At 41.4% G+C, this 26,674-nt stretch overlaps 1 protein-coding gene and 1 long non-coding RNA gene across 3 annotated transcripts in view; one reads left to right on the top strand and one right to left on the bottom strand.

Annotated features, from left to right (window-relative positions):
* The window catches only part of LOC149090876 (uncharacterized), a 71,356-nt gene extending 59,327 nt beyond the window's left edge, over window positions 1-12,029 (bottom strand). The window contains exon 1 of the long non-coding RNA XR_016197485.1: window positions 11,509-12,029. This is a non-coding gene — a long non-coding RNA (uncharacterized LOC149090876). The remainder of the gene's footprint in view (window positions 1-11,508) is intronic.
* Ranbp16 (Ran-binding protein 16) overlaps window positions 3,661-26,674 on the top strand; it is a 46,074-nt gene continuing 23,060 nt past the window's right edge. Inside the window, exons 1-3 of one of the 2 annotated variants that reach the window (XM_089264614.1) lie at window positions 3,661-3,684; window positions 13,361-13,756; window positions 13,820-14,049. In XM_089264614.1, the coding sequence (XP_089120740.1) occupies window positions 3,682-3,684; window positions 13,361-13,756; window positions 13,820-14,049 (629 nt within the window). In that variant the 5' untranslated portion in view covers window positions 3,661-3,681. The remainder of the gene's footprint in view (window positions 3,685-13,360; window positions 13,757-13,819; window positions 14,050-26,674) is intronic. The other variant, XM_089264615.1, reaches the window with a different exon arrangement.

The raw sequence follows: 26,674 nt of genomic DNA, 5'->3' as shown, positions 1-26,674 counted from the left end.
TTCCTCTTTGCGTAGCTCTGGCTGCCTGAACCACTTCATCGATAGCTCCCATTGTGGATTTTCCAGCTCTGAACCCGTATTGCCTGGGGCTAAGTCATCCAGCGGCCTCTACTGCAGCGAGTAGTCTGGGTCTTATGAGCTTTTCTAACAGCTTCCCCGCTGTGTTTAGCATACACAATGGGCGATAAGCCGAAGGTGAGTTGGGATCGCCTTTGCCTTTGCTAATGAGCACCAGTGTCTGTTCTTTCCACGCTTCTGGGAATATCCTTTCTTTTAAACATGCGTTATACATCCTAAGGAGAAAAGCAGGCCGTCCTGATGCTATCACCTTCATTATCTCTGCCGGTATATTATCTGGTCCCGGCGCTTTCTTATTCTTTAGGGAGAGAGCCGCAATCTTGAGTTCTTCCACGGTGAAATTTGGGACTGAAACATCGAACTCAACGGGTGTCCGCACATGCGTCTCGTGGATGTGTGTTGGAATTAGTGTTTCCACTATGTGATCCATCGTTTCATCAACCACGCTTGGCACTGCTCCGTAATCGAGGGTGCGTACGAACCGCGAGAGGAACCGAACGCCGCGCTAGAATCGGAGAAGGATGAGTCCAAGCTGCTGGCCGACATGGCCGACATCTTGGACGGCTGGGAGCCGAATTTGTTCGAAATCCTTATGGGGGAGAGCCCCCCTACATTCGACCCAGCACCCTTCATCCCACCAGGCTGGAGGATCCGGTCACCGGGGGCCTCAGTGGATGAACAGACAAACCGAGCGGTACAGTGGGAGCTAGGGACGCGGAAGCTACCTCACAGAAGGGCGCGTTTCCGCGTTGGGACCGAGAGCGCCACGGTCAACGTGACGGTCGCACCCTCGGTGAACCTCGCTGAACCACCTTACATAATTTTACTATTTTTTAAATGGGTCAAGGGACGCGCGCCAGTCGCTGCGATCAGCCGACGCCGTGGTGAGTTGTATTGCCGACGCCGAGGTGGATCGCGCGGCGGAAACGTGGAGGCGGCTGACTAGGAGAGAAATTATAAGTTTTCGAGCAGCGGAGAACAGCGGGTGAGCGCGAACAGCTGATTAGAGTTTGAGCCTCCTCAGAGCTGTATCTATGCAGTATGGTATGGTGCGGCTTAGAGCACACACGACAGTGAGCTGATTTGCAAGCAGCCACTGAGTGTCCCGTTCGCAAACAATTTATACAGAGCGGATAGCTCTTTGCGAACGCAAACCGTTTCTGACAGGACATTGCTGCGAATGACGAGCACGAGTGAATGAAGTGATCATTCTTTTTACAAAACACGCATTTAGGATTCTGTGGCTGACTTGGCAGAGCGACAGCCAGTGAAGTTTTTCCAATTCTTTTCTTACTATCCTGAGCTACCTTACGACTTGGACCAGATGATTCTTCAGCACTTAAATGCTGATACCGTCTGTTCAAGGCAGCTTCACAATCTTGCCACAATGGAAGTTTATTGTAGTCAAGATTCTCTTCCCACCTAGAGCGCGTGCCAGCGTCCGCTTTCATCATTACTAAATGGATGAGCATGGCATTCGAAATCTGCTTATCAGATCCTAGCGATAATAGAGACTCGTAAATGACACGTACTGAGTCAATCAGCATGAGCAACGATGATGCTGATGGTTCGGACATGTGTGGGAGATCAAATAGTTTCGAAATGCTGTTAAAAAATATGAGACACTGATTGTCGTACACATTTTTTAAAGCAGCTAACGCTTTTGGGTAATTAGCATCTGCCACCTGATATGCCTTGACAGTACCTAATGCTTCCTTGTCCAAGCATGACAACAGGTGATTAAACTTCCCTATATTTGATAGCCCTTGCTCGTTGTCAACTAAACTCTCAAAAAGTCTGATGAAATTATTATATTCCGAATATTCTCCGCTAAACTTTGGCAACTTTATATTCGGTAGATTACTAGAGTGTGACAGTGAGCTAATCATTATAGTTAGCGAGACTCTCAATTTTAGGTTGGCTATCATTACCTCGCTTCATTGACACACATAAATTGGTTGACACGCATAAATCCTCTAACGTTGACCGAGGTACTAAATCTGCGTTAATGTCGTCCAACTCTTGTTGTGTCTTAAATGCCCTTTCTATGTAGCAGTTCAGTATCTCAAGTCGACCTTCAATTTCAAATGGCTCTACTGGTTTAGTGTAATCCTTCAATGATTTGTTTATGCGAGTTATATCGTTTGTAACATTTTTGTATACGGCCAACAGAGTTCCGATGTTGACTCGACCATGGACCGATTCTTTCCTCGCTTGCCAGTCATGATGCAATAAGTGATGCTTTAATCGAAACAAATCAAAGTTCACTTTATTTATGACAACAAGCGAAGAGCAACTCAAGAATATTAACAAATGCGCGCGATCGTAATAAATCTCAATATATTACGCTGGCAGTGTTAATCTATACTTGAGTGACTGTTACCGACAGCTGTTAACAATATAGCGAAGAGTGAAACCTAACTATGTAAATCGATTGAGTGCAATGCATTCACACATACACATGCTTAAGCGAGAGAGCGCCGGTATGTGAAAGTGAGAGCTCAACGATATTGCAAGCTTGAATGCCAAAGATTAATTAGTGCGGATCGAGCTCATACGATGAGCGCAAAGCGAGAGTGATAGTTTTGAGCGACAATAAATCCAAATTATGAGCGCAAGTAGTGAGCGCGCAACGAGAGCGCTCTTGTGTGTGCAAGCGAGGGTGCAAACGATATTGCAAGAGAGCATGCAATGAGCGCAAAGTGAGCGCTCACTAATATGTGCAAGCGAGACAGTAGAAACGAGAGCGCAAAGTAAGAGCGCAATTTACTGTGCGCGTGTGTAAACGATATTGCAATCGTGCATGCAAATTAAGAGCGCAATGCTCTTCCTTCGAATTAAAAGGCCAGTGGTTCAATTCGTACTATTTTATTGTATATAAGAACGCAAGCGCAGCTTGCACAGTGAGAGCGCATCTATGCGCAAATAGCGAGCGACATTATCAGAGCGCACTCCCGTGGTAGCGCTCTCAACAACAAATATTTACAATGGCTCTTAAAAGTCTACTACTTCAATTTAGATTTCAAGGCAAATGCCTTAACAATTATTGTATATTGTGTACAAATACAGATATGTATTTATATTGCCTTATAATCGCTGTAAGTGAAATGACATCAAAGGTATTCTCTATTTATACAAATGCTTTGTTACTACGATGATAAATGAATATATGTATATATAAAGGTATATTATAAAAAATTTAATCATATGTTCCAATAATTTGTAGATTAAAGAACTTTTTTGAGAGTAACAATTAATTAGAGTACATATAAAATAAAAAAAAAAAAAAACATAGTAAACTCGGCATAGGCCTTGATAGCAGAAAAAAGGCCATACTTGAGATGCACTTTAAAATAGCTAGATTAGCATCACTGTAGATAAAGATAGTAATATGCGAGTTCATTTCAAGTTATATACATATGTATGTACGTATGTACCTTCAGTTTCGAATTTTAATTTAATTCGTACTTAAAGAGTCTTGCTTTAGTTGAATTTTTTAAACAGTGCTACTCTTAAGAAAACAATCTATTTCGCTTGGATCTGTCGTAAACAATAAACACTCAAATTTGACCATTAACAACACAAAAAAGCAATTAAATCATTATGGTACATTTATAATTATATTATTAGTCTATAAAAACTTAGCGTTGAATTGTTCCGCCGCTCTGTGAACATTAATAAAAGCAACAATATTTTTTACAAATTTAAAAACAAAAAATTAAACTACGTATTAATATTAGCATTGATGTTAAGTTATTTATAATGTAAATGGATTAGTATTATGGAAATTGAAACATACAACGAAATACATACATATGTATGTATGTACATATGTATGTAGTACACTACGCGTCATCAGGTTAGCGCCCACCAACACACCCAACTTCAATGCTAAATAAAATCAAAACCATTAGAGCTTCATCTCTAAAATTTTATTTATATTGTACTTAATGTATTTCTCTTCAAAATAAAAAATGGGTACTGTAACAATGTAATAAAAATTTGGTCGTCAGATTAGCGCCCCTGCGATAAATTCAATTTATTTATGTAAGTTGATGACCAAAAATAACACTTGTATATTAAGTTATTATTATTTTCAAGTGATATTAGTAGTGCGTAGTGCCACCTTTGTTTGAGATTACTTCAAAAATTCGATTAGGAATGGAATTATAAAGTTGCTCAATATAATTCAAGGATATGGTTGACCAAGCGTGTTCACGTTTTCAATGATGTTAAGGTCGGGTGAGTTTGGTTGCCGCTCCATGAGATCAACTTTTTGGCTCTGAATCCAGCACTTCGCAGATCGTGCGATGTGAATTGGAGCATTATCGTGCTGAAAAGTCCACTGCCGGTCTTGAAAAAGGTTTTGGAAATGTGGAAAAGCAGTTCTTAAAACGATGTTATAGTCCTGTGCGTTCATACGGGATGTCAAAAATTGAATCTTGCAAGTGCCGTAGTAAAATATACGGTGGCTCACACCTTATTTCGTGCAGCAGCATAGTAAAACTTTGAAACCGTATTCCCGCTAAACCAGTAAAGATATCCAAAAAATTTAAATGGGGTCTTATTTATTAGTTATTCATTATATATTAACGCTTTCAATTATTTTTCTATTATAATTAATAAGATTTAAAACTAAAGAAAACTAAAAAAACAGCCCTTTTCCGTGTCACAGCTTATTTAGTGCACTTCACTTTCAATGGCTTTATTGTCCAAAAATTCTTAAATTAGGATTAAATTAGAATTAAACCAAATATGAGCTATGGCAGTGGCTGTTGCATGGTTGGGCCTGCAAGTCTGGTTTGGGAGTTGGATACTTAATTTTCATTGATGGTAATATGAACAATAACATGGTACCTATCCTTTTTGAAGAAGAATTTGCTCCAAAATGCAGGAAAACTGGGTCTAGAAGGGCGATCTCGATTGCATCAGGCAAATGACCAAAACAATAAACCGGGTATTGACTAGTCCTGGTTGATCTGGAACAGTCCAAATGTGGTAAATCCGCTGGCCCAGTGGTCATATCTGAACGTTATAGAAAATTTGTGGGCAAAACGGCGGAATCACCCGAAAATGAGTCAACTCGATGGAATCACGATTCAAAGAAGTGATTAAACAAAAATGAGTTTAAAAAAAATCCTAATTTAAGAATTTTTGGACGATAAAGTCATTGAAAGTGAAGTGCACGAAATAAGCTGTGACACGGAAAAGGGCTGTTTTTTTAGTTTTCTTTAGTTTTAAATCTTATTAATTATAATAGAAAAATAATTGAAAGCGTTAATACATAATGAATAACCAATAAATAAGACCTCATTTAAATTTTTTGGATATCTTTACTGGTTTAGCGGGAATACGGTTTCAAAGTTTTACTATGCTGCTGCACGAAATAAAGTGTGATCCACTGTACCTACACGAATGCCACACCACCGCCCCGCCGCCAAAGCTTGGCAACTGTTCCAAATAATGTTATTCCATGCGTAGGGAAATCAGTGTATAATGTTTTTGTGAAAAAGTATGTAACAGGCAGAAGGAATCATCGCAGACCCCATAAAGTATATATATTCTTGATCAGCACGACGAGCTGAGTCGATATAGCCATGTCCGTCCGTCCGTCTGTCCGTATGAACGCCGAGATCTCAGAAGATATTAGAGCTAGAGAGCTGAAATTTGTGCATACTCGTGTATACAATATGCAGTACGAGCTTGCTTTATTTTTTCGATAACTCATCCGATAACTTTTTATCGTGAATAATCGAGAAATTGATTTTGTTTTTTGAGCCTCATAGTAATAGTATTTGTATCAACCCGTGTTTGCCCGGGTCTAAGTAAACACAGTTACCGGTTAGTTGATTTGCAAAGTAATATTTATTTATTCACCCGTCGTTTACAATGATCAGCCACGCTCGCTGGCAAGAAGAATAGAAGTAGTCAAAGGAACAAAAGTAACAACAGTAATAAAGCTCGCATACGAAAGCTCATTCCGTGGCTTGTGCCGCGGAGCTTTCTGTGTGTGGAGCGTCATCCACAGAAAGCTCTCGTGGTACGGGTCTCCACATCCCTCCAATATTTTTCAGCTTCATCTTCAACCCATTGTCCTGCGCGCCGGCTCCAGTTTCCGGTACTTGAGGCGTTTGCCTATGTGTGACTATGTTCTGGACACTATCGGTTGTCGCTGCAGCTCCATGAGTGCCTGTAACTGTAATCTTTTTTAAATGACTCACCTCCCTTGTTAGTGTTTTTCCTCCTCCTTGCACTTGAACTATATTCCCCTTTCTGTTGATCACCACGTACTCGGTTATATCGAACGTGGGTGTCAGTTTATGTGGGCACAGGACATTCTTCAGCACGATTTTGTCGCCGGGTTGGATATCCGATGTTTTGGTGCCTCTTCTCTTGTCTGCTCTCTCTTTTCCCTTTTGTTTGTTTAAGCAATCTAAGTCTCTTTACGAGGATTCACCAACATCACCTACCAAGTCCTGAATGTTTGGTATCTTGTCTCTAATAATTCTGTTAAATATCAATTCCGACGGGGCTGCTCCTGTGGTCCCATGCGGTGTTACGTTGTACATCATGACGAAGTTTTGAATCTCTTGTTTATAGTCTTTCCCTTTCGACCACGTGATTTTTAGGCGTTTTACTAAAGACCTGTTCATATTTTCTACTTCGCCATTCGCCTGTGGCCAATATGGTGGAGTCGTTATTTGGGTAATACCGTTATTCCGGCAAAAATCTTGAAATTCGAGACTTACGAATTGCCGACCGTTGTCGGTTCTCAGCGTTCGTGAAAATATCTCCTGCATTTGTTCGATTAATACTTTCGAAGAGATAGTTTTGATAAATTAAAATTCCATGTATATGGAAAAGTAGTCGATTAACACCAGTACATGGTCGTGGCTTGGCAAAGGGCCCAGTAAGTCGGATGCGACACATTGCCAAGGGCCAGCTGGGAGCGCATATCGATCCATTGGTGCTGGTTTATTTGCCAACGATACGGAGATGCAATCTTTATAGGCCTTGACAATTTTGGTTCCGCGTAAAAGTACATTGCCAACATCCGATAGCTCCCATCGGAATGGATAATATGGACTGGATGCGTTTGCCTCCCATGAGTTGGTACTAAGGCAGCTTATTGTATCAATTATTTCCTCGTCCTGCATACTTTTGTCCATGATTTCCGATATGGTTACCCCTTTTTATACAATTTGAAAATTTCTAAAGTCTTATGGTCTGTTATCAGATCAAATTCCAGTCCCGCTAAGTAGTAGTAGAATTTCTCCACTGCCCACACTAGTGTTAAACTTTCTTTCTCCGTTTGTGAAAATCTTTTCTCCACGTCAGTTAGGCTTTTACTGGCGAACGATACGATATGATGCACGTTGCTGTCATCAATCTGCACTAGAACAGCTCCCAATGCCATCGGGCTTGCATCGGCTATGAGACACGTACGAAAATTTTTATTAAAATATGACAGATTTGTTACCCCAACGACTTGCTTCTGCAGGAAATCGAAAGCTCGTTGTTCCTTGTCGCTCCATTCGAATGTGGTGTTTGCCTTTATTAATCTTCTCAACGGCTCAGTCGTGTTGGCTAGATCTGGTATAAATTTTCCAAAAATTAAATTTTCTCCTTATTTTTGGGGGCCAGGAAGCCTGCGATCACCTTGACCTTCTCTAAATCCGCTTCAATACAGTCTGACAGAATGTGACCTAGGAATTTGAGTTTATTAGTTTTATACACACATTACTGCTCATTCAGCACCCCGTTGTGGGCATCAAAGATTTTCAGAACTGCTTTTAGTGCCTTGTCGTGCTCCTCTTCGTTTTTGCCAAATACGATGACATCGTCAATATAGTTAAGAGCATTTGAACAGCCTGCTAGCAATTCTTCCTGCCGCCTCTGGAATATTTCTGGGGCCGAGTTAACCCCAAAGAATAGTCTTTTATAACGAAATAGTCCCTTGTGTGTAATAAATGTAGTGATCTGCCGACTCGATTCGTCGAGCTCCAATTGGTGATAGGCATTTCTCAGATCCAGCCTAGAAAAGTATTTTGCCTCTCGAAACTTGGTCATAAACATGTCGAATGTTGGCAGTGGGTGATTCTCTCTTGAGATGGCTAGATTCGCTCTTCGCATATCCAGACATAGCCTTATTTCTCCGTTCCTTTTAAATGCAACTACCACTGGCGAAATCCATGGGCTCGGTCCACGAACTGGTTCTATGATATCTTGCTGCACCGCCTGGTTTATCCTTTATGCGATTTGGTCCTCTAACGCAGTCGGGAATCTGCGCATTGGCTGCTGCACTGGTCTCACATTGTGGTCAATGGCCAGTCTCACAGGTGATGCTTTCCATTTGGGAAAACATGTGTGAGCTTCCACTCTATTTACGTTTAAGCCAAGTTTTAGGACGTTGAGTTGCACGGCTGTGTCTCGACCCAGTAACGATTGTCTCCCATTTTCGATTACATAAAATGTAGCAATCATTTCTGGTCTTTCTTGAACTCTAATCGGAGCTTCAAAGACGTTAACCACTCTGAGCGTCTCGTCCGACGCATACGCTTTGAATTGGGTAGCCGAAGTGGTGCGAATATTAAACACCGTCGTATGTTTACGATTCAGTCGCAGCCTATCGCCGTGGCTTATCAGGTTGTACCGCGATCCTGAGTCAATGATCATCTGTAGCTGGGATCTCCCAAGTAGGCATGACACGGTTTCTTCTCCTCTTGGTTCGCTAATCACTTCAAAACAGTTTGACCAACCCTGGCCGCCCTGACTTTTAGTCTCTTCCTCATCGATGGCGTACACGTGGGACTGCGAGGTTCGCGGTCGCTTGCGTTGATACTCATATGGTGTGCTACGCTGCCTCTTTAATGAGGTTTTGCACATACGAGCATAATGTCCGAACCGGGAACACTTATTACATTTCGATTTCCTTGCCGGGCATGCCATATTCCGTTTATCATGGTCTTCTGCTCCACACTGGCCACACACGACACCTACTTTGTCTTGTCTCCTTGACTGAACCGCGATTTTCTTTACAATCTCGGTATCCGCCGGGATCAGCATTGCCTCTGACTGCTGGTTCACTTGTTCTTCAATGGTGCACATATTTCTTATCTCCTCCAGCTTCAGCTCCGATTCCAGTAGCTTCTTTTTAAACGTGGCCTTAGCCCAGGCATTAATTATTTTATCAGCAATGCAGATCTCCTGGATTTCAATCTTGGTTGTTCCGAACGAGCACTTGCTGGCTTGTTGTCTTAGACGCAACAAGAACTCGGCAAAGCACTCACCTTGACGAGGCGTCATGCTGCGAAACATGTGTCTCTCGAAAACTGCGTTACGTTGCGGTGAAAAGTATTCATTCAGTTTATCCACCAGTGGAGTAAATACGTCATTTTCGATGTTCGCATCGTATGGCACCAACACGCCTGGAAGACTGTACACTACCTCTTGTAGCTGTGGTCCCCCTAGATGGAGTAATTTGTTTCGCTTTTTGACTACTGACGAAATTTCTTCTGTGTCTACGTAGATATTAAATGACCGTAGCCACTTATCCCACTCATTGCGCCACAACGATTTTTCTATGCTAATTCTGTCATTCTACCGATCTGTTGTAGCTTGCACTTTTTATACCCTGAACCCATTGAAAATGGGAAATCAGGGTATAATGGTTTTGTTAAAAGTATGTAACAGGCAGAAGGAGGCGTGGCAGACCCCACAAAGTATATATATTCTTGATCAGGGCGACAAGCTGAGTCGATTTGGCCCTGTCCGTCTGTCTGTCCGTCCGTCCGTCCGTATGTATGAACGCGTCGATCTCAGAAGATATAAGAGCTAGAGACTTCAACTTTTTTTAAAATGTCCGTATATATCACGCGCATATCGAGTTTATCACTAAAAAACGATAACTCATTCCGATACTTTTTTATCGATAAAAAACCTTATCGAAGATCACTTAAAAAATGATATCTCCTACATCTTTCAAGCTAGAGTCTCCAAATTTAAAATGTATATAAAGATGTATTTTATACAATTTCGGTTTTTGTTAAAATTTACCCCCCACCCCTGAATCCACCCCCTCACCCTCATCTTTGTAAAAGTCGTATATCAAATACTAGAGACTTGTGCTTCGGTATACACATACATTTTAACATTATGATTACGTTCTGAAAGTTTCATTACGATCGTACGTCTAGAAATTAAATTATTCAACAAATAAGTTCTCATTATATTGCCAATATTGCAGCGCAACCAAAGCGCAAACGCCTGTATATGCGTGTGTGTGTGAGTATGCGTGTGTTTTTTTGTATGTGTATGTGTGTGCGTGTATTTGTTTGTATGCGTGTGTGTGTGTGCGTGTGTGTGTGCTAACTATTATTGAAATATCAGTTGCTTGTAGGGTTCAGGGGATCTCGTAGTCGAGCAGTCTCGACTAGAGCTTTCTTACTCGTTTATCGATAAAAAACCTTATCGAAGATCAGTTTAAAAATTATATCTCCTACATCTTTCAAGCTACAGTCTCCAAATTTAAAATGTATATTAAGACGCATGTCATACAATTTCGGTTTTTGTTAAAATTTACCCCCCACGCCTAAATCCACCCCCTCACCCTCATCTTTGTAAAAGTCGTATATCAAATACTAGAGACTTGTGCTTCGGTATACACATACATTTAAACATCATGATTACGTTCTGAAAGTTTCATTACGATCGTACGTCTAGAAATTAAATTATTCAACAAATAAGTTCTCATTATATTGCCATACTGCAGCGCAACCAAAGCGCAAACGCCTGTATATGCGTGTGTGTGTGGGTACGCGTGTGTTTATTTGTATGTGTATGTGTGTGCGTGTATTTGTTTGTATGCGTGTGTGTGTGCTAATTATTATTGAAATATCAGTTGCTTGTAGGGTTCAGGGGATCTCGTAGTCGAGCAGTCTCGACTAGAGCTTTCTTTCTTGTTCAAATATATATATTTTTTTTTGCGTTCTTTCATTAATCAACTTGCACGGACGTTTGTTTTGCCTTGCTCAGCTGTTTTTCTCTTATTGGCATGTCTTAGAGTCGCCTTTGCGCTCTCTCAACTCAGCTCATGTACTCTTGTACTTTTTGCGATAGTTTTTTTTGTGTGTGGTTTGTCTTAGAGTCGCCTTTGCACTCTCACAACTCAGCCTACGTATTCACGTATTATTATTACAATGATTTTGATTATTATTATTTTTTTTTTTTATACCCTGAACCCATTGAAAATGGGAAATCAGGGTATAATGGTTTTGTTAAAAGTATGTAACAGGCAGAAGGAGGCGTGGCAGACCCCACAATGTATATATATTCTTGATCAGGCCGACAAGCTGAGTCGATTTGGCCCTGTCCGTCCGTCCGTCCGTATGTATGAACGCGTCGATCTCAGAAGATATAAGAGCTAGAGACTTGAAATTTTTCCTAGGTCCGTGTATATCACGCGCATATCAAGTTTATCACTAAAAATCGATAACTGCTTCCGATATTTTATTATCGATTAAAAACCTTATAGAAAGCTGGTTATTCATTTATATCATCTACACCTTTAGAGCTAGAGCTTCTAAATTTTAAATGTAGACTTATGTGTATTTTATATAATTTCGATTTTTGTTAAAATTTACCCCCACCCCTAAATTCACCCCCTCTCCCTCACTTTTGTAAAAGGCGTATTTCATATACTAGAGACTTGTGCTTTGTAATGTACACACATTTTAAACATTATGTTTACGTTCTGAAAATTTGATTAAGATCGTACGTCTAGAAATTAAATTATTCAACAAACAACTTCTCATAATATTGCCCACACTGCAGCGCAGCCCAAGCGCAGTCGCTGCTTATTGCGTAGTTGGCAGAGCGAGTTCTACTACGTGCGTTTTTATGTATGTGTGCCTAAAAGAAGTGTAGAGTGAGTAGAATATCAGATTGGAGGGTTCAGGTATCTCCTAGTCGAGCAGTCTCGACTAGAGTTTTTTCTTTTGTTTATGGCGGTGCTCTGTGGAGTGCTGGATGGATAGATTCGTATTTAACCTCACTTTTTTTTCCAATTGGTAGGCCGCGTTTTCTTTATGTTCTCTTTCTTCTTTTTTTTTTTTGTGTTTTCACCTCGTCGCCAATGTATCAACCCGTGTTTGCCCGGGTCTAAGTAAACACAGTTACCGGTTAGTTGATTTGCAAAGTAATATTTATTTATTCACCCGTCGTTTACAATGATCAGCCACGCTCGCTGGCAAGAAGAATAGAAGTAGTCAAAGGAACAAAAGTAACAACAGTAATAAAGCTCGCATACGAAAGCTCATTCTGTGTGTGGATCGTCCTCCACAGAAAGCTCTCGTGGTACGGGTCTCCACAGTATTCCTATTTGACGTGGAGACATCTGATTTACTGTGTATATACATATGATGAATACAAACATTTTGTAATCAACAGCTTTAGGATACCACGCTTCCTTCGCCTTCAATTTCTAAAAAACGTATTTCAAATAGTAGAGACTTGTGCTTTGGAATGTACATACATTCGAACATTATGATTACGTTCTGAAAATTTCATTAAATTGTACGTCTACAAATTAAATTATTAAACAAATAAATTCTCAAAATATAGCCAACACTGCAGCGCAGCCGAAGTGCAGTCGCTGCTTACTGCGCAGTTAGCAGAGCGTGTTTTTATACGTGTGTGTGGATGTATGTATGTGTAATTTAGTCTGTTTTAGGTGTATGTAAAATTTCAACCTCCTTGCTCTGTTTATATAATTGATGCCAAATTTCGGGCTTTTTTCCAATAGTGCACTGCAGCCCATATGTATGTATGCAATACATATGTATGTATGTTTAATGTTTAATCAGGAAGAAGCAAAGAATTATTTATATATTAGTTCCTCGAGTGGTCCAGGGAATCTCGTGGTCGAGCAGTCTCGACTAGAGCGTTCTTACTTATTAGAAATGTATTGGTTGCGGAATATTTAAAATATTTAAGACGGTATATATTTTTGTATGTATATACATACATACATCATACATATGTATGTACATACATACAAAAATATATATCGTTCTAGATATTATGTATGTATACGTACATACACATATAAATCGTCTTATATGTATTATGTATACATATGTATGTACATATATATGTATTTAAATGCATTTGCATTTTTAAAGTATTAGTCCAAAGCAAGTGTTTTATGTGCTTAAAAAAAAAAAATAATTTGCTATTAACAAGAACTGCATTCTTATACATTATAATACTTTATTTGATGTAGGAAATTCAACAATTGGAAATATTATGCAAGCAGCTCTATGAAGCAACAGACGCAAACATACGTGCTGATGCAGAAAAGAGACTGGTGATATTTGTTAATAGCCACGATGCTTTACCAAAATGCCAGTTACTGTTAGATCGAGCTGATTCCAGTTATGCACAACTTCTTGCAGCTTCTACCCTAACAAAACTTATTCAAGGAATAACTCTCGGACAACGCATTGATATTCGCAGTTATGCTCTTAACTATTTGGCAACCAGACCTAATTTGCAACACTTTGTAGTGCAAGCACTTGTAACACTTTTAGCAAAAATTACAAAATATGGATGGTTTGATTCATGCAAGGGAGAATTTATCTTTCAAAACATACTTGAGGACGTAAAAAAGTTTTTACAGGTTCGTAATTATTAAAAATGCAAATTATCCTTATAAGCAAAGCACTTGTTTTTTTTTTAACAGGGCTCAGTTGAGCATTGTACTATTGGCGTCCAAATTCTGTCGCAGTTGGTGACAGAAATGAATTCAATTGTGGAGCTAGATGCAAACTTGTCATTTTCAAAAAACCGTAAGATAGCTACATCTTACCGAGATCACCAACTGTACGATACGTTTCTACTTTCCTGTTCCCTCTTGATAAATGCTCGAGATAATAGCAAGAATTTAAACTTTCTGGATGAGTCGCAACAGGCGTAAGTTCATCAAAAACATTAAGATAAGAAGACTAATTATTTAGATAAATAAAGGTCTAAATTATTTATCCAATCTAGATGTCCTATGCCATAATACCATTTATACTCTGCTCAAAAGGGAAGAAATTATATTGGTTGCGATGTCCATTATATTGTGCAATGTCCGTCTTGCTTTCCGACCGTTCGACTGTATGATTGCAAACCATTTATACGTTATTGAATTTAAAAACATGAAACTTATAACATATTCTTGATCAGGGCGACGAGTTGAGTCGATTTAGCCCTGTCCGTATGCTTGAACGTGTCTATTTCAGAAGATATAGAGCTAGAGACTTTAACTTTTTTCTAGGTTTGTGTATATCACACGCATACCAAGCTTTTCGCAAAAAAATCGATAACTTGTCCTGTTATTTTGTTATATTATCGGTGATAATTTAATAATTTACCCCCACCATTATATTCCTTTATATTGTAAAAAACATATTTTAAGTACTGGAGACTTATGCTTTGGCAAATACACACCTATGAACGTTGCTATAACGAGTTGAGTCGATTTAGCCCTGTCCGTCTGTCCGTATGCTTGAACGTGTCTATTTCAGAAGATATAGAGCTAGAGACTTTAACTTTTTTCTAGGTTTGTGTATATCACACGCATACCAAGCTTTTCGCAAAAAAAATCGATAACTTGTCCTGTTATTTTGTTATATTATCGGTGATAATTTAATAATTTACCCCCACCATTATATTCCTTTATATTGTAAAAAACATATTTTAAGTACTGGAGACTTATGCTTTGGCAAATACACACCTATGAACGTTGCTATAACGTCTTGAGCATGTTCCCACTACAAGAAAATTATTCAACAAATAATTTCCCATAATATAGTCCCTATTGCAGCTCAAGCGCAGTCGCTGCTAAAATTAAGCAGAGCGCGTGATTATGCGTAGGTGGAAATGCATGCGTATGTGTCTGTGAATGTGTTTTTGTATGTTTGCATAACAGTTACATAGATTGCTTGAAAAATCAGCTCATTACAGGGTTCAAGGACCTCATAGTCTAACAGCGTCGACTACAATACTATTGTGATACAGTTTCTCAGTTTCTATACTCATTCACGAAAGTGAAATGAACGCAATTTATTTTATATATACATATACAGTGTGCCACTAAAGTCACCCTAATCTTGTACTTGCGCGAATCACCTTGAAACTTGGCCAAACTTTTGTTAAATTAAAAAATTTTATTGCAGGATTATAAACTAATATATTTCAAACTTCCGACTCCTGCTGCAGCTATGCAACCCCAAACCATTATACCTCCGCCGCCGTGTTTTACGGTTTCTATTGTATTTTTGGGTTCAATGCTTCTCCTGGTCTCCTCCATATACGGAGACGCCCATCCGAGCCAAAAATACTATATTTAGACTCATCTGAGAAGATGACCTTCCGCCAGAACTCCATTGGCTTGTCTATGTAGGCTTTGGCAAATTCTAAGCGCTTTCTTCTATTTGTTAAATTTACAAGAGACTTCTTGAGAGGCGTGTTGGACCTAAAGTTATAGGTTTTAATGGCTCTACGCACAGTTTCTGGGTGAACTTCCTTGTCGATTGTTCTACCCAGCTCTGAAGCAATCTGCACTGCGCTACAAAAAAGCTCCTAGTCCACCAGATGCTTCATTGTGCGCTTGTAACGATCGGATAGTACAGGTGGCCGACCAGATCTCTTGTTGTTTTTGATGCGCCCCTCATATTTGAATCAATCAACCAATGACAGTCTGTATAGTAGACTTGCTTCTTGACATGATTTCTGCTATCTTTGCATACGATTTGTGCTCCATTGTGGGGAGACGCAAAATCTTTCCACGATCTTCAAGCGATAACTCTTTTCGTGGCATTTTTACTGCAGAACTCAAATATTTTATCCAGCTGAAGCAAACCACACCAACTATTACGAATTTACTCATTATTGCAAACATTTTTCGAAAACCCCTGTTATTTCTAAGAAGAACGCTGACGTCAGACAGCGCAAGAAAAATAAGAGTACGTAGACTTTTGTTGACGCAAATATTTGGGTATGTTTACACTTGCTGTAATATTATAGACCTAAAATTAAAAGTAAATGTTTTTCTTTTAAATTATAGAAGAAAATATATTAGTTTATACCTGCATTGAAATTGTTTATTTTAATACAAATTTGGCTAAGTTTCAGGATAATTTGCGCGAGTACAACAAGAGTACGGTGACTTTAGTGGCACACTGTATGTCGGCGCAGTTCGTGCTGTGTGTGTGTGCGTGAGGCATTTAACACGAATGTTATTTCATAATAATGTGAATATTGCATCAGCCTTTATTTGAGATGCGATTGGCTGATGGCATTTTGAAGTTTTGGAAAGTACGGTTTTAGCGCGGCGACAGCGTGAAAGCTAGTTGTTGAATTATATCTACTACACCTTTAGAGCTAGAGCTTCCGAAATTTAAATTTAAAATCATGTGAATTTTATATAATTTCGATTTTTGTTAAAATTTATCCCCACCCCTAAATCCAACCCTCTTTTTTGTAAAAGGCGTATTTAAAGTACTAGAGACTTGTAGTTTGGAATGTACATACATTATGTTTACGTTCTGAAAATATCATTAAAATCGTACGTCTAGAAATTAAATTATTCAACAAATAAATTCTCATAACACACTGCAGCGCAGCCCAAGCGCAGTCGCTGCTTACTGCGCAGTAAGCAGAGCGCGTTCTAACACGTGCGTGTGTAGAGTGAATAGAATATCAGATTGGAGGGTTCAGGGTATCTCCTAGTCGAGCAGTCCCGACTAGAGTTTTCTTACTAGTTACTGACTGTAATTCCCTTAAGGACTAAAGATGATCTTGTTCCCAGGGCGCAAAGATGATGGCCTTACTTACGTTTGAATTACAATATAGGGAAGGAAGGCTCACCCTGATTCCTTCTCAAGAAATTTACCTTCAACTGAATTGCCGGCCACAAATTGTAAAACTTCTGAGAAACGAGTTTACTTGGCAGAAATTTCCAGCAATTGGCTTTTGGCTGAATAACGTCAAAATTTCGAAATGATTAGCATCGTAAATTAAAAGACAATTCTCTTTCCATAGACGTTGCAAAAACTTAGGAGTTGAGAGCAGGAATACTGTATCGAAAAATTCAGCGTAATGCGTAAAAACTCGATCCTTGTCAATTGTTCCTCGAGTGCTTAGATGGTCCGTAATAAACCATATTCATGAATCAATAATGCATTTAGGATGGAAAAGACGCTAGACAAGGCCTATGATTATTACTGGTTTGATAATATGTCCAAATATATTCGAAAATTTGTTGAAAACTGTCAAAGTCCTCTTCTGTTAAAATTCAAGCTAGTCTTCATCCAATACCAAAAGTAAGCACACCTTGGCATACTATTCACATAGACATTACTGGGAAGTTGAGTGAGAAGTCTGATCAAAAAGAGTATGTCATCGTGGCAAATCTCGGTAGGTTTTTTTGCCAGCACTAGATTCAGTGAGTTTTGTGCACAACAAAAGATAGATTTGCAAACGGCGCAAGCACAGCAAATGGGCAGTTTGAACGCACTATGGGTACTTTGAAAAATTTATTAACCGCAGTCGAAACCAACAGCAGGTATTGGCAAGATGCATTGGGAGAAATCCAGTTGGCCTTAAACTGTACGGTGAGTCGAGTGACAAAAGCAAACCCCTTAGAATTGTTTATTGGTAAAGTTGCTTGACCATTGGGGTTACATCCACTCTGGTTGATGAGATTGATTTGCCGGCAGTACGAGCTCAAGCAATTCAAAATATTTCGGCATCTTGCAACAAAGCAAGAGTTGTTGAATGCAAAGTTGGCGATTTCGTATTATTAAAAAATGAGGAGAGGCATCAAACAAAGCTTGACCCAAAGTTTAGAGGCCCTTTTGAAATAACCGAATTAATAGAAGGGAATAGGTATGTGCTCAGGTCATTGACAAACAATAGGAAATATAAATTTGATCATGACGATGTGCGGAAAATGCCAGATGGTTATGTACCAGTTGAATATGAAATGGTTGAAAATGAAACTGTTGAAACAGACAGTGTTCAAAATGTTGAAAGTTAAACTGTTGAAATAGGCAGTAGAGGTGCCTGAAGGGCTGGAAATGAAATGCAAGCACAAGTGAACAACAGTTGTTTTGATCACGGCGTGTAGAGCATAAGATATAATGTATAAAATTTGTTAAGTTAATAATAATGGAAATATATTAAGTATGTTAAAATAAAATGTTTGTTTAAGAATGAAAATAAAAAAAAAGAATAATGAATGAATTTGAACATTACGTTTGTCAATGTTTAGTATTGGTTTTGTAAGAAAACTTATCTTTGTTAAATTGAAGTTTGTATAATTTGTCAATAAAATTTTATTTTTGCACGAGGTCGTGTAATGGTCTGGATGGCCATGTCGGCGCGTGCAGTTCGTGCTGTGTGTGTGTGTGGCAGGCATTTCCCAAGAATGTTATTTCATCATAATGTGAAGATTGCATCAACCTTTATTTGAGATGCGATTGGCTGATGGCATTTTGTAATCTTATAAAATTATGACTCCCACATCTTTAAGGCTTGAGTCTCCAAATTTAAAATATATATTAAGATGCATTTTATACAATTTCGATTTTGTTGAAATTTACCACCACCACCCCCCTCCCATAATCTACCTCCCCACCATCGTATTTGTAAAACGCGTATTTCAAATACTAGAGACTTGAGCCTCGGAATATACACACAAGTTTAAACGTTGTGATTATGTTCTGAAAGTTTCCTTAAGATTCGCCGGGAAATTAAATTATTCAACAAAGAAATTCTCATAATATTGTGAGTGTGTGTATGCGTGTGTGTATACGTGTGTGTGTGTTTTTATACCCTGAACCCATTGAAAATGGGAAATCAGGGTATAATGGTTTTGTTAAAAGTATGTAACAGGCAGAAGGAGGCGTGGCAGACCCCACAAAGTATATATATTCTTGACCAGGGTGACGAGCTGAGTCGATTTGGCCCTGTCCGTCTGTCTGTCCGTCCGTATGTATGAACGCGTCGATCTCAGAAGATATAAGAGCTAGAGACTTCAACTTTTTATTTTTAAATGTCCGTATATATCGCGCCAATATCAAGGTTATCACTAAAAAACGATAACTCATTCCGATACTTTTTTATCGATAAAAACCCTTATCGAAGATCACTTAAAATATTATCTCTCCTACATCTTTCAAGCTAGAGTTTTCAAATTTAAAATGTGTATTTGCTAATTATTATTGAAATATCAGTTGCTTGTAGGGATCAGGGGATCTCGTAGTCGAGCAGTCTCGACTAGAGCTTTCTTGTTTTTTTTTTATATTCGTTTATTAACAACTTTATTTACAAGGATAGCGCGCGATGCTTGCGGGACGGTCGTAAAGCATTGCTCTGAATAGCTCGTATTCGCTCGATTCTGCCCCATTCTCCATCATGATTGTGGTCGCGAAGGTGCTTATAAGTTCCCAAGCTGCCTCCGATTCCAACATCACGTTGACCATGTTGTCCACATTCAAATAAGACGTGATTGGCGTCCTCCACCAGACCTCGTCCGCGCCAAGAACATTCGTCGGCTTCATCGTGGCCAAAGCGCTTCAAGTAGCTCCGAAAGCATTCGTATCCCGATAGAATCTGCGAAAGATAAAAATTAACTTCGCCGAGTTTGCGGGTTATCCATGGCTCAAGCTCAGGGATAAGAGCATGTGTCCACTGCCGTTTAGTTGAGCTGTTTCACCTTCTTTGCCGTGCTATGCTGTTCGCTCTTATATCATTGCGTCGTATGCACTCCGTTCCACGGCCTCGGCGATTAAGTTCTCCAAAGGCACCATGCTGACTATGAAGAGCGTCGCGTCGTCAGAGACTGTTCTGTATGCGCAGCGGACTCTGATCACGCTCAGTTTGTAGATCGCGCAAATGTCCTGGCTGTAGCTCGGCATTGCCATCGCGCTTGCCCATATTGGCGCAGCGTAGAGGATGGCAGACCTTATGACGCTCATTAAAAGAAGACGTCGTTGCTGTTTTTAGCGCATCCAGTATCATATCCCAACTAGCTGTGTTGAAGGCATTCTTTACATCCAGTGTCGCAATGATGCAGTATTGCTTTTTTTCCTGCCTCGATCTGGTGCCCTGGATGGCGGAAGTTGCCAGTCCAACAACCTTTTTTTAGCGCATCTGTTGTTGACCGGGCCGTCCGGAAAGCAAATTGATTAGGTGACAGGCCCCCGGCGCTAGCAATAGCAATCTAAAGCAAATCAGTTTCTCAAACACATTTCCTATGGTGTCTAAGAGGCAGATTGGTCTATACGACGATGGCTCTTCCGGTGGTTTGCCAGCCTTGGGTAGCAATACCAGGTTTTGAGTTTTCCATTTTGCAGGGAACGTCTCCTGAATTAAACATTCATTGTATAATTCGGCAAACGTACTAGGGTGCAAGGCGAGGGCTAGCTTTAGCGCACGATTTGGGATCCCGTCCGGCCCTGGAGCTGTGTTAGTTCTAAGACCTCTGAGAGCTACTAATATTTCCTCGTCTGTAACTAAAACAATTTGAGTGCTCGTTGAGCTCTGATCAGCAGCATCGGACACAGGGGCATGTATGGAGCTTAATCGTTCTGGAAAGAGCGTTTCCACAATTGATTTAAGCTCCAAACGATCCGTAGGCTGCACCTGACTACCTGAGTATAGTCTTTTAACTACTATCTTATATGGCCTGCCCCAAGGGTCATATTCGGCTGAGTCACACAACTCTAAAAAGCATTCTCCAAATGGCCTTCTTCAACTCTTCTCTAGCTGCCTGGTAAACTAGTTGTTTCTCAAAACACGTAGACCTACCACGAGCCCGTTGGTAGCTTCTTCTCGCCTGGATGCATTTGCGTACATTCCACCAATTGTTGTCGCGTGAACTGTTTGCGACGTAACATGCTCCTATTGCAGGCACTCTGAATTTGGGTTACCACTTGGCGGGAGGCCGGCAGCAATCTAGTGGCGCGATCAAGCGCCAGCGTTGTCGCCGGCATTCGCTCGCAGACCACACAATTTTCACTGCCGGAGATTCGTCCGGCGAACGGGTTGAAACCACGTTCAAACTACCATTCAGCGCAGCTACAGTTAGTTATGGTTAACGTTTAGGGTTGGCATGTCAGACGAGTTAGCTGTAAATAAATACATGACCATGTTCATGTATGCTTACTTTATTACACAGTATTTACAATTCCAAGTCTAGCTTACCACGCTATTCGACCCCAAACAAAAAAACAAACGGTCGCCTGCGCCGACCGTCAAAATTATTCTCGATTATCTAAACCCGTCTGTTCGCTTCGAGCGCACAAAACTCATTAAAATCTGCACGCAGCTTTTAATTCACTTCTGCTACCGTGCAGATTTCACCACGGCGTCAGCAATACAACTTTCACCACCGGGAGCTTTCGAGCCGCACGGTTGCATTGCTGATCACGCGCCCGCCCGCTAATTTGAATTATGTTTATATCCTAAAATAATTGCTACGACACTTACGACTACTTATTAACTAATTAGCACTACTTTACAAACTAACATTTATCCTACTTATCACCGAACTTACTGTCTACCAAAATACTTATCTGCTACAAAATATAATTCAAGTATAGTCCAACAGTTTCACCTACCACAAAATATATCTATTGGCTTCAACTTATTCGCTACAAAATGAACGCAATGAACGCACACCTCCCTTACTTCGACAAAAAGACGACAACACCCCCCGATGAGTTGTCCGTCACCATGTAGACGCGTTCGCCTGCCGCGACCTGGAAACGGGTCCTCCTATGTCGTCGTCTACGCTTTTCCACCTTAGTAACTGGATCACCTCCGCGCTCAATTCAGGGCCAGCAGGTTATACCCTCCAGATCAAGGGCAGCATCCTCTTCGACTCAGGGTCCGCTTCGTTGAGCACCTCTTCGAGGTTCAGCTCCCAGCCATCTAGCAACTCAGCCATGTCCGCTCGTGAGCGCCTCTCCTCGTTTGAATCGGTGTCCGCCGACTCATACCGACGTCCGTCGCTCGCTCCCGGGCTTATTCCTCTTCCGGCGCCGCCGACGTGTGAATGAACCCTCGGCGCCATCTGCCGATTTCCCCCGGCCCGTAGGAATGCGGGGGCCCGGTTCGTGGTCGGGGACCGGTCGTCTTCGTCGTTAAGCGACGCTGGCTGCGCCCCAGCCACCGTTTCTCCGGCCTCAACTTCTGGGATCACTTCGATCTCCTCCTCTCCTCCTCGGTGAAATGGTTTCAGCTGCGCTATATTGGCCACTCTCCTTTTGCGTTCGCCTTCCGTCTTCAGGCGCACCACATTGTGGGAGATGAATTTGACGACTTTGTACGGGCCATCAAATTTAGGCGCCATCAGCCCGGCCGGCTTTTGTTGTACGCATTTGAATTTTTGGCACGTCTCGCAGCGCTTCCAATAGTACCTCCCAGCCAATAGTACCTCTGCGCGAGTCGTGCTGCCGTTTTCCTCACTCCCTGATGTCCAGCTGTAGGAGCGTCGGGGCACTCCGTCATCACTCTGCTCCTAAAACTGCTAGGGACGCAGAGCTTCCATGGGAAAAAATCCTCCTCGTCTATCCGATGACCCAAATTCCGATATAGTTGTCTGTTCTCCTCCACGTAGTCCTGGAACTTTTCAGGCTCCTTTGCAATCCTCTCTCTCATTTTCTGTATCCACCCGCAAGGGAGACAGTGCCGGGACAGTGCGTCAGCCACTATGTTTAGACTCCCTCGACGATAACGTATGTCGAATTGTTACTGCTGCAACTCTAACGTCCACCGAGTTGAGCCGTTTCAGCGCCATTTGATCCGCGACCACGTCGAATCGGTAGCCTTCCAGGCCTTCGCATCTTTCTTTGTTAGCCTGTCCTTGAGTTCCCATAGTGCCTCTTCCTGCTCCTCGCCTCAGATCTACTTTTGATCCTTCTTGAGAAGCCTTTGGACGAAACGTGTATACCAGGATGCCATTCCTAGGCATTGCCGAAAGAGATTCGAAGGTAATGGGAGGCTCCGGATCGCCTCAACTTTCGCGGGATCGGTGCAAGTCCCCTCACCGCTTATCATGTGGCGAACATATGTCAACTTCTCTCGGAAAAAACTGCATTTCTTCCTGTTGACTCTCAAATTGGCCGCCCTCAATCACCGGAAAACTTCCTTCAGATTGACTACGTGTTGTTCCTTCGTCGCCCCGACGACCACTATGTCGTCCAAGTACGCAAATGCGTGGAGTTCCATGTCGGCCCTCTGGAATGTCGCCCCCGCCGAATGCAAACCAAATGGCATTACTCGCCCTTGGAATAGTCCTCTGCCTGGCACAGCGAACGCCGTGTATTCTCTACTATCCGCCGCCATCGGGATCTGCCAGTAACCGCTTTTTAGATCCAGCGTGGATATGAATCGTGCGTATCGCAACCTCTCCAAAATGTGGAGGATCCTCGGGTCGGCAGCTCTTCCATGGCCCCAGCTTAAAGCAGTTCGTCCACTTGTTCGTCGATCACTTTTTGCATAGCCGGATTTTTAGGGTAGTACCTTTGCTTCAAAGGCTTGTCGTCCTTCATTCGGATGCTATGCTCAGCAATTTGCATTACGCCTCCGAGATCTTCAAATAGTGCCAACTCCGCTTCTAGAAACTCCTGTAGTTCTTCCTCCAAATCGTCCGGCTACTCCTTGCTAGCGCGGATCGTACATTTTCTCCATGTTCATCCTCTCACCTTCCTTTTCTAGCTCGACTGATTTAAACTCTGGCGGGAGGCCCAGCTCCCTTTCTCTGGTCCAGGGCTTTGCCTCATTTCTCTTCATTCTTCCTCATCGCCGGAAGCTCCTCTCCAATCCTCTCCAAGCCGTTCCTTTGTTCATTCGCTTCCTCTTGTGAATGATTTTCTTTTTGCTCGTCCATTTTCTCTCACCCATCTTTTACTGCTCGTTGGGTGGCGTACCCAGGCTCGACGCGCACTGCACGTCAGCTGTCGATATCGCGATCGACGACCTTGGGTCTTCCTTTGGTGTCGAGGCGTCGCGCAACACCTCTGGGCCCGACTCCTTCGCGAGCTGGTCCCGTCCTCTGAAACCGCTGCTACCTTTCTCCATGCCTTGTTTACCCGTCCACCTTCCTCATTTCCAGCTCTGCCTTGCCGCAACGCACCGTGGTGTCGATGGCGCAGAGAAAGTTCATCCCGAGGATAACATGGTCGAGCATGGTCGGCATTGCAAGCAGGACCGTTTCCGCCGTCTTCCCAGCTAGACTCACGTCCGTCTTTATCATCTTCGTTACGTTCAGCGCCGATCCATCGGCCAGCCTGATTCGCGACTCCACCTGGCAGCACTCGCCCCGCATCGTCCGTTGGCGCACACAGTCCTCGCTGACAAAACTGCGCGTAGCCCCGGTGTCAATCGTGGCGGTCATCCATTGACCCCCGATGACCACCGTTGCGACGACCTTCCACTCTTTTACTTGGAGCGGGTACCTTTCTTCGTCCTCAGTATTTAAACGGCGCCGCTCCGCTCCCTCGGAGTGCGCCCCTTGCCGTTTCCCTCGCTGTTCCGTTCGCAGCACTCCTTCGCAGTCCGGCCTCGTTGTCCACAGTGTCGGCAGAATACCACTGGCGCGTTACGACATTCACGCGTTACCGCCCTGGATGAACGATGATAATCTCTCCTTCATCGTCAAGGCCGAGATCTCGTGCTACAGCTATCAATTCCTCTTTGCAGCGCTGGTAGACCCAGCCGACGCTTAATCCCGAACTGTGGGGTAGTCCTTCTATTCCTGATGCCTTGATACTCTGCTTCTTTTCTTAGCTTATACTAGTCCTGTCCTGTTGCTTTGATTGATTTCGATCGCTTAATCAAGTTTTCTTTTCTTTATTCTTTCTTTCGTTTTCTTCTTATATATATTGTTGTTTTACTCTTTCCGCTCTAATTTTACCTGACTTTTCTTTAGTTCGCTTCTCTTTACCTTACTTTTCTCTATTTAGTTTCACTCTCCTCGACTTCACTTTACTTCACTTTGCTTCACTTTTCCTTTTTTTTTTACCTTAGCTTTATTTTGCTCGACTTGACTTTATTTTTACTTTAATTTGGTCGACATTGCTTTATCTTCTTTGCTTTGCTTTCATTTCGCTTGATTCTGTTTTTACTTTTACTTTACATGACTTCTCTTCACCCTGATTGACTTTACTGACTTTGTTCTGCTTTACTTCACTCCCATTGCTTTTATTCCGCCTCACTTCGCCTTTCATTTGTTTCAATTTTATTTTATCTACCTACTATTTATTCATTATTCATTTTTGTTTTCCCCTTTCTCTTTAATTATCAATTATTCGTTTATTATTTATTTTATTTTATGTTTATACCCTGAACCCATTGAAAATGGGAAATCAGGGTATAATGGTTTTGTTGAAATGTATGTAACAGGCAGAAGGAAGCGTGGCAGACCCCACAAAGTATATATATTCTTGATCAGGGGGACAAGCTGAGTCGATTTAACCCTGTCCGTCTGTCTGTCTGTCCGTCCGTCCGTCCGTCTGTCCGTATGTATGAACGCGTCGGTCTCAGAAGATATAAGAGCTAGAGACTTCAATTTTTTTTTTAAATGTCCGTATATATCGCGCGCATATCGAGTTTATTACTAAAAAACGATAACTCATTCCGATATTTTTTTATCGATAAAAAACCTTATCGAAAGTCAGTTAAAAAATTATATCTCCTACATCATTATAGCTAGAGTGTCCAAATTTTAAATATATATTAAGACGAATTTTATACAATTTCGGTTTTTGTTAGAATTTACCCCCCGCCCCTATATCCACCCTCTCACCCTCATCTTTGAAGAAGTCGTATATCAAATACTATAGACTTGAGCTTCGGTATACACATACATTTATACATCATGATTACGTTCTGAAAGTTTCATTACGATCGTACGTCTAGAAATTAAATTATTCCACAAATAAGTTCTCATAATATCGCCAACACTGCAGCGCAACCCGAGCTCAATCGCCTGTATATGCGTGTGTGTGTGTGTGTGTGTGTGTGTGTGTGTGTGTGTGTGTGCGTGTGTATGTGCGAATTATTATTGAAATATCAGTTGCTCGAAGTTCAGGGGATCTCGTAGTCGAGCAGTCTCGACTAGAGCTTTCTTACTTGTTTCTATTTTATTTTATTTTATATAAATTTATTTTATTTTATTTTCTTTTATTTTATTTTTACTTGCTTCTACATTGGCCTTGGCCCAATGTCCGTTCTCGCGATCAAAATCGCCTAATGTCACATGCGCATATTCACACATACACGTACCCCCATATGCGCACATATATACATACTCTATTACTCTGGCGTCGGTCCGCTGTTCATTCTTACAATCAAAATCGCCTAGCTTCATTTGCGCATCTTTACACATATACACGCACCCGCATATGCGCACATATATACATACGCTTGACCGTATGTTCTCTCTCAGTCGTTATCGCACACACATATATACGTACGCGCGCTTGCCCATGCCCGCATAAATACCTACCCTGCACTCATAATGTTCTATGGCCCTTATGAT

The sequence above is a fragment of the Drosophila navojoa genome, chromosome X (genome assembly GCF_054131105.1).
Source record: "Drosophila navojoa isolate 15081-1374.11 chromosome X, UAZ_NAV_1.0, whole genome shotgun sequence".
NCBI classification, from domain to species: domain Eukaryota; kingdom Metazoa; phylum Arthropoda; class Insecta; order Diptera; family Drosophilidae; genus Drosophila; species Drosophila navojoa.
The sequence above is the reverse complement of the archived record's forward strand: the minus strand, read 5'-3'. Positions and strand labels throughout refer to the sequence as shown.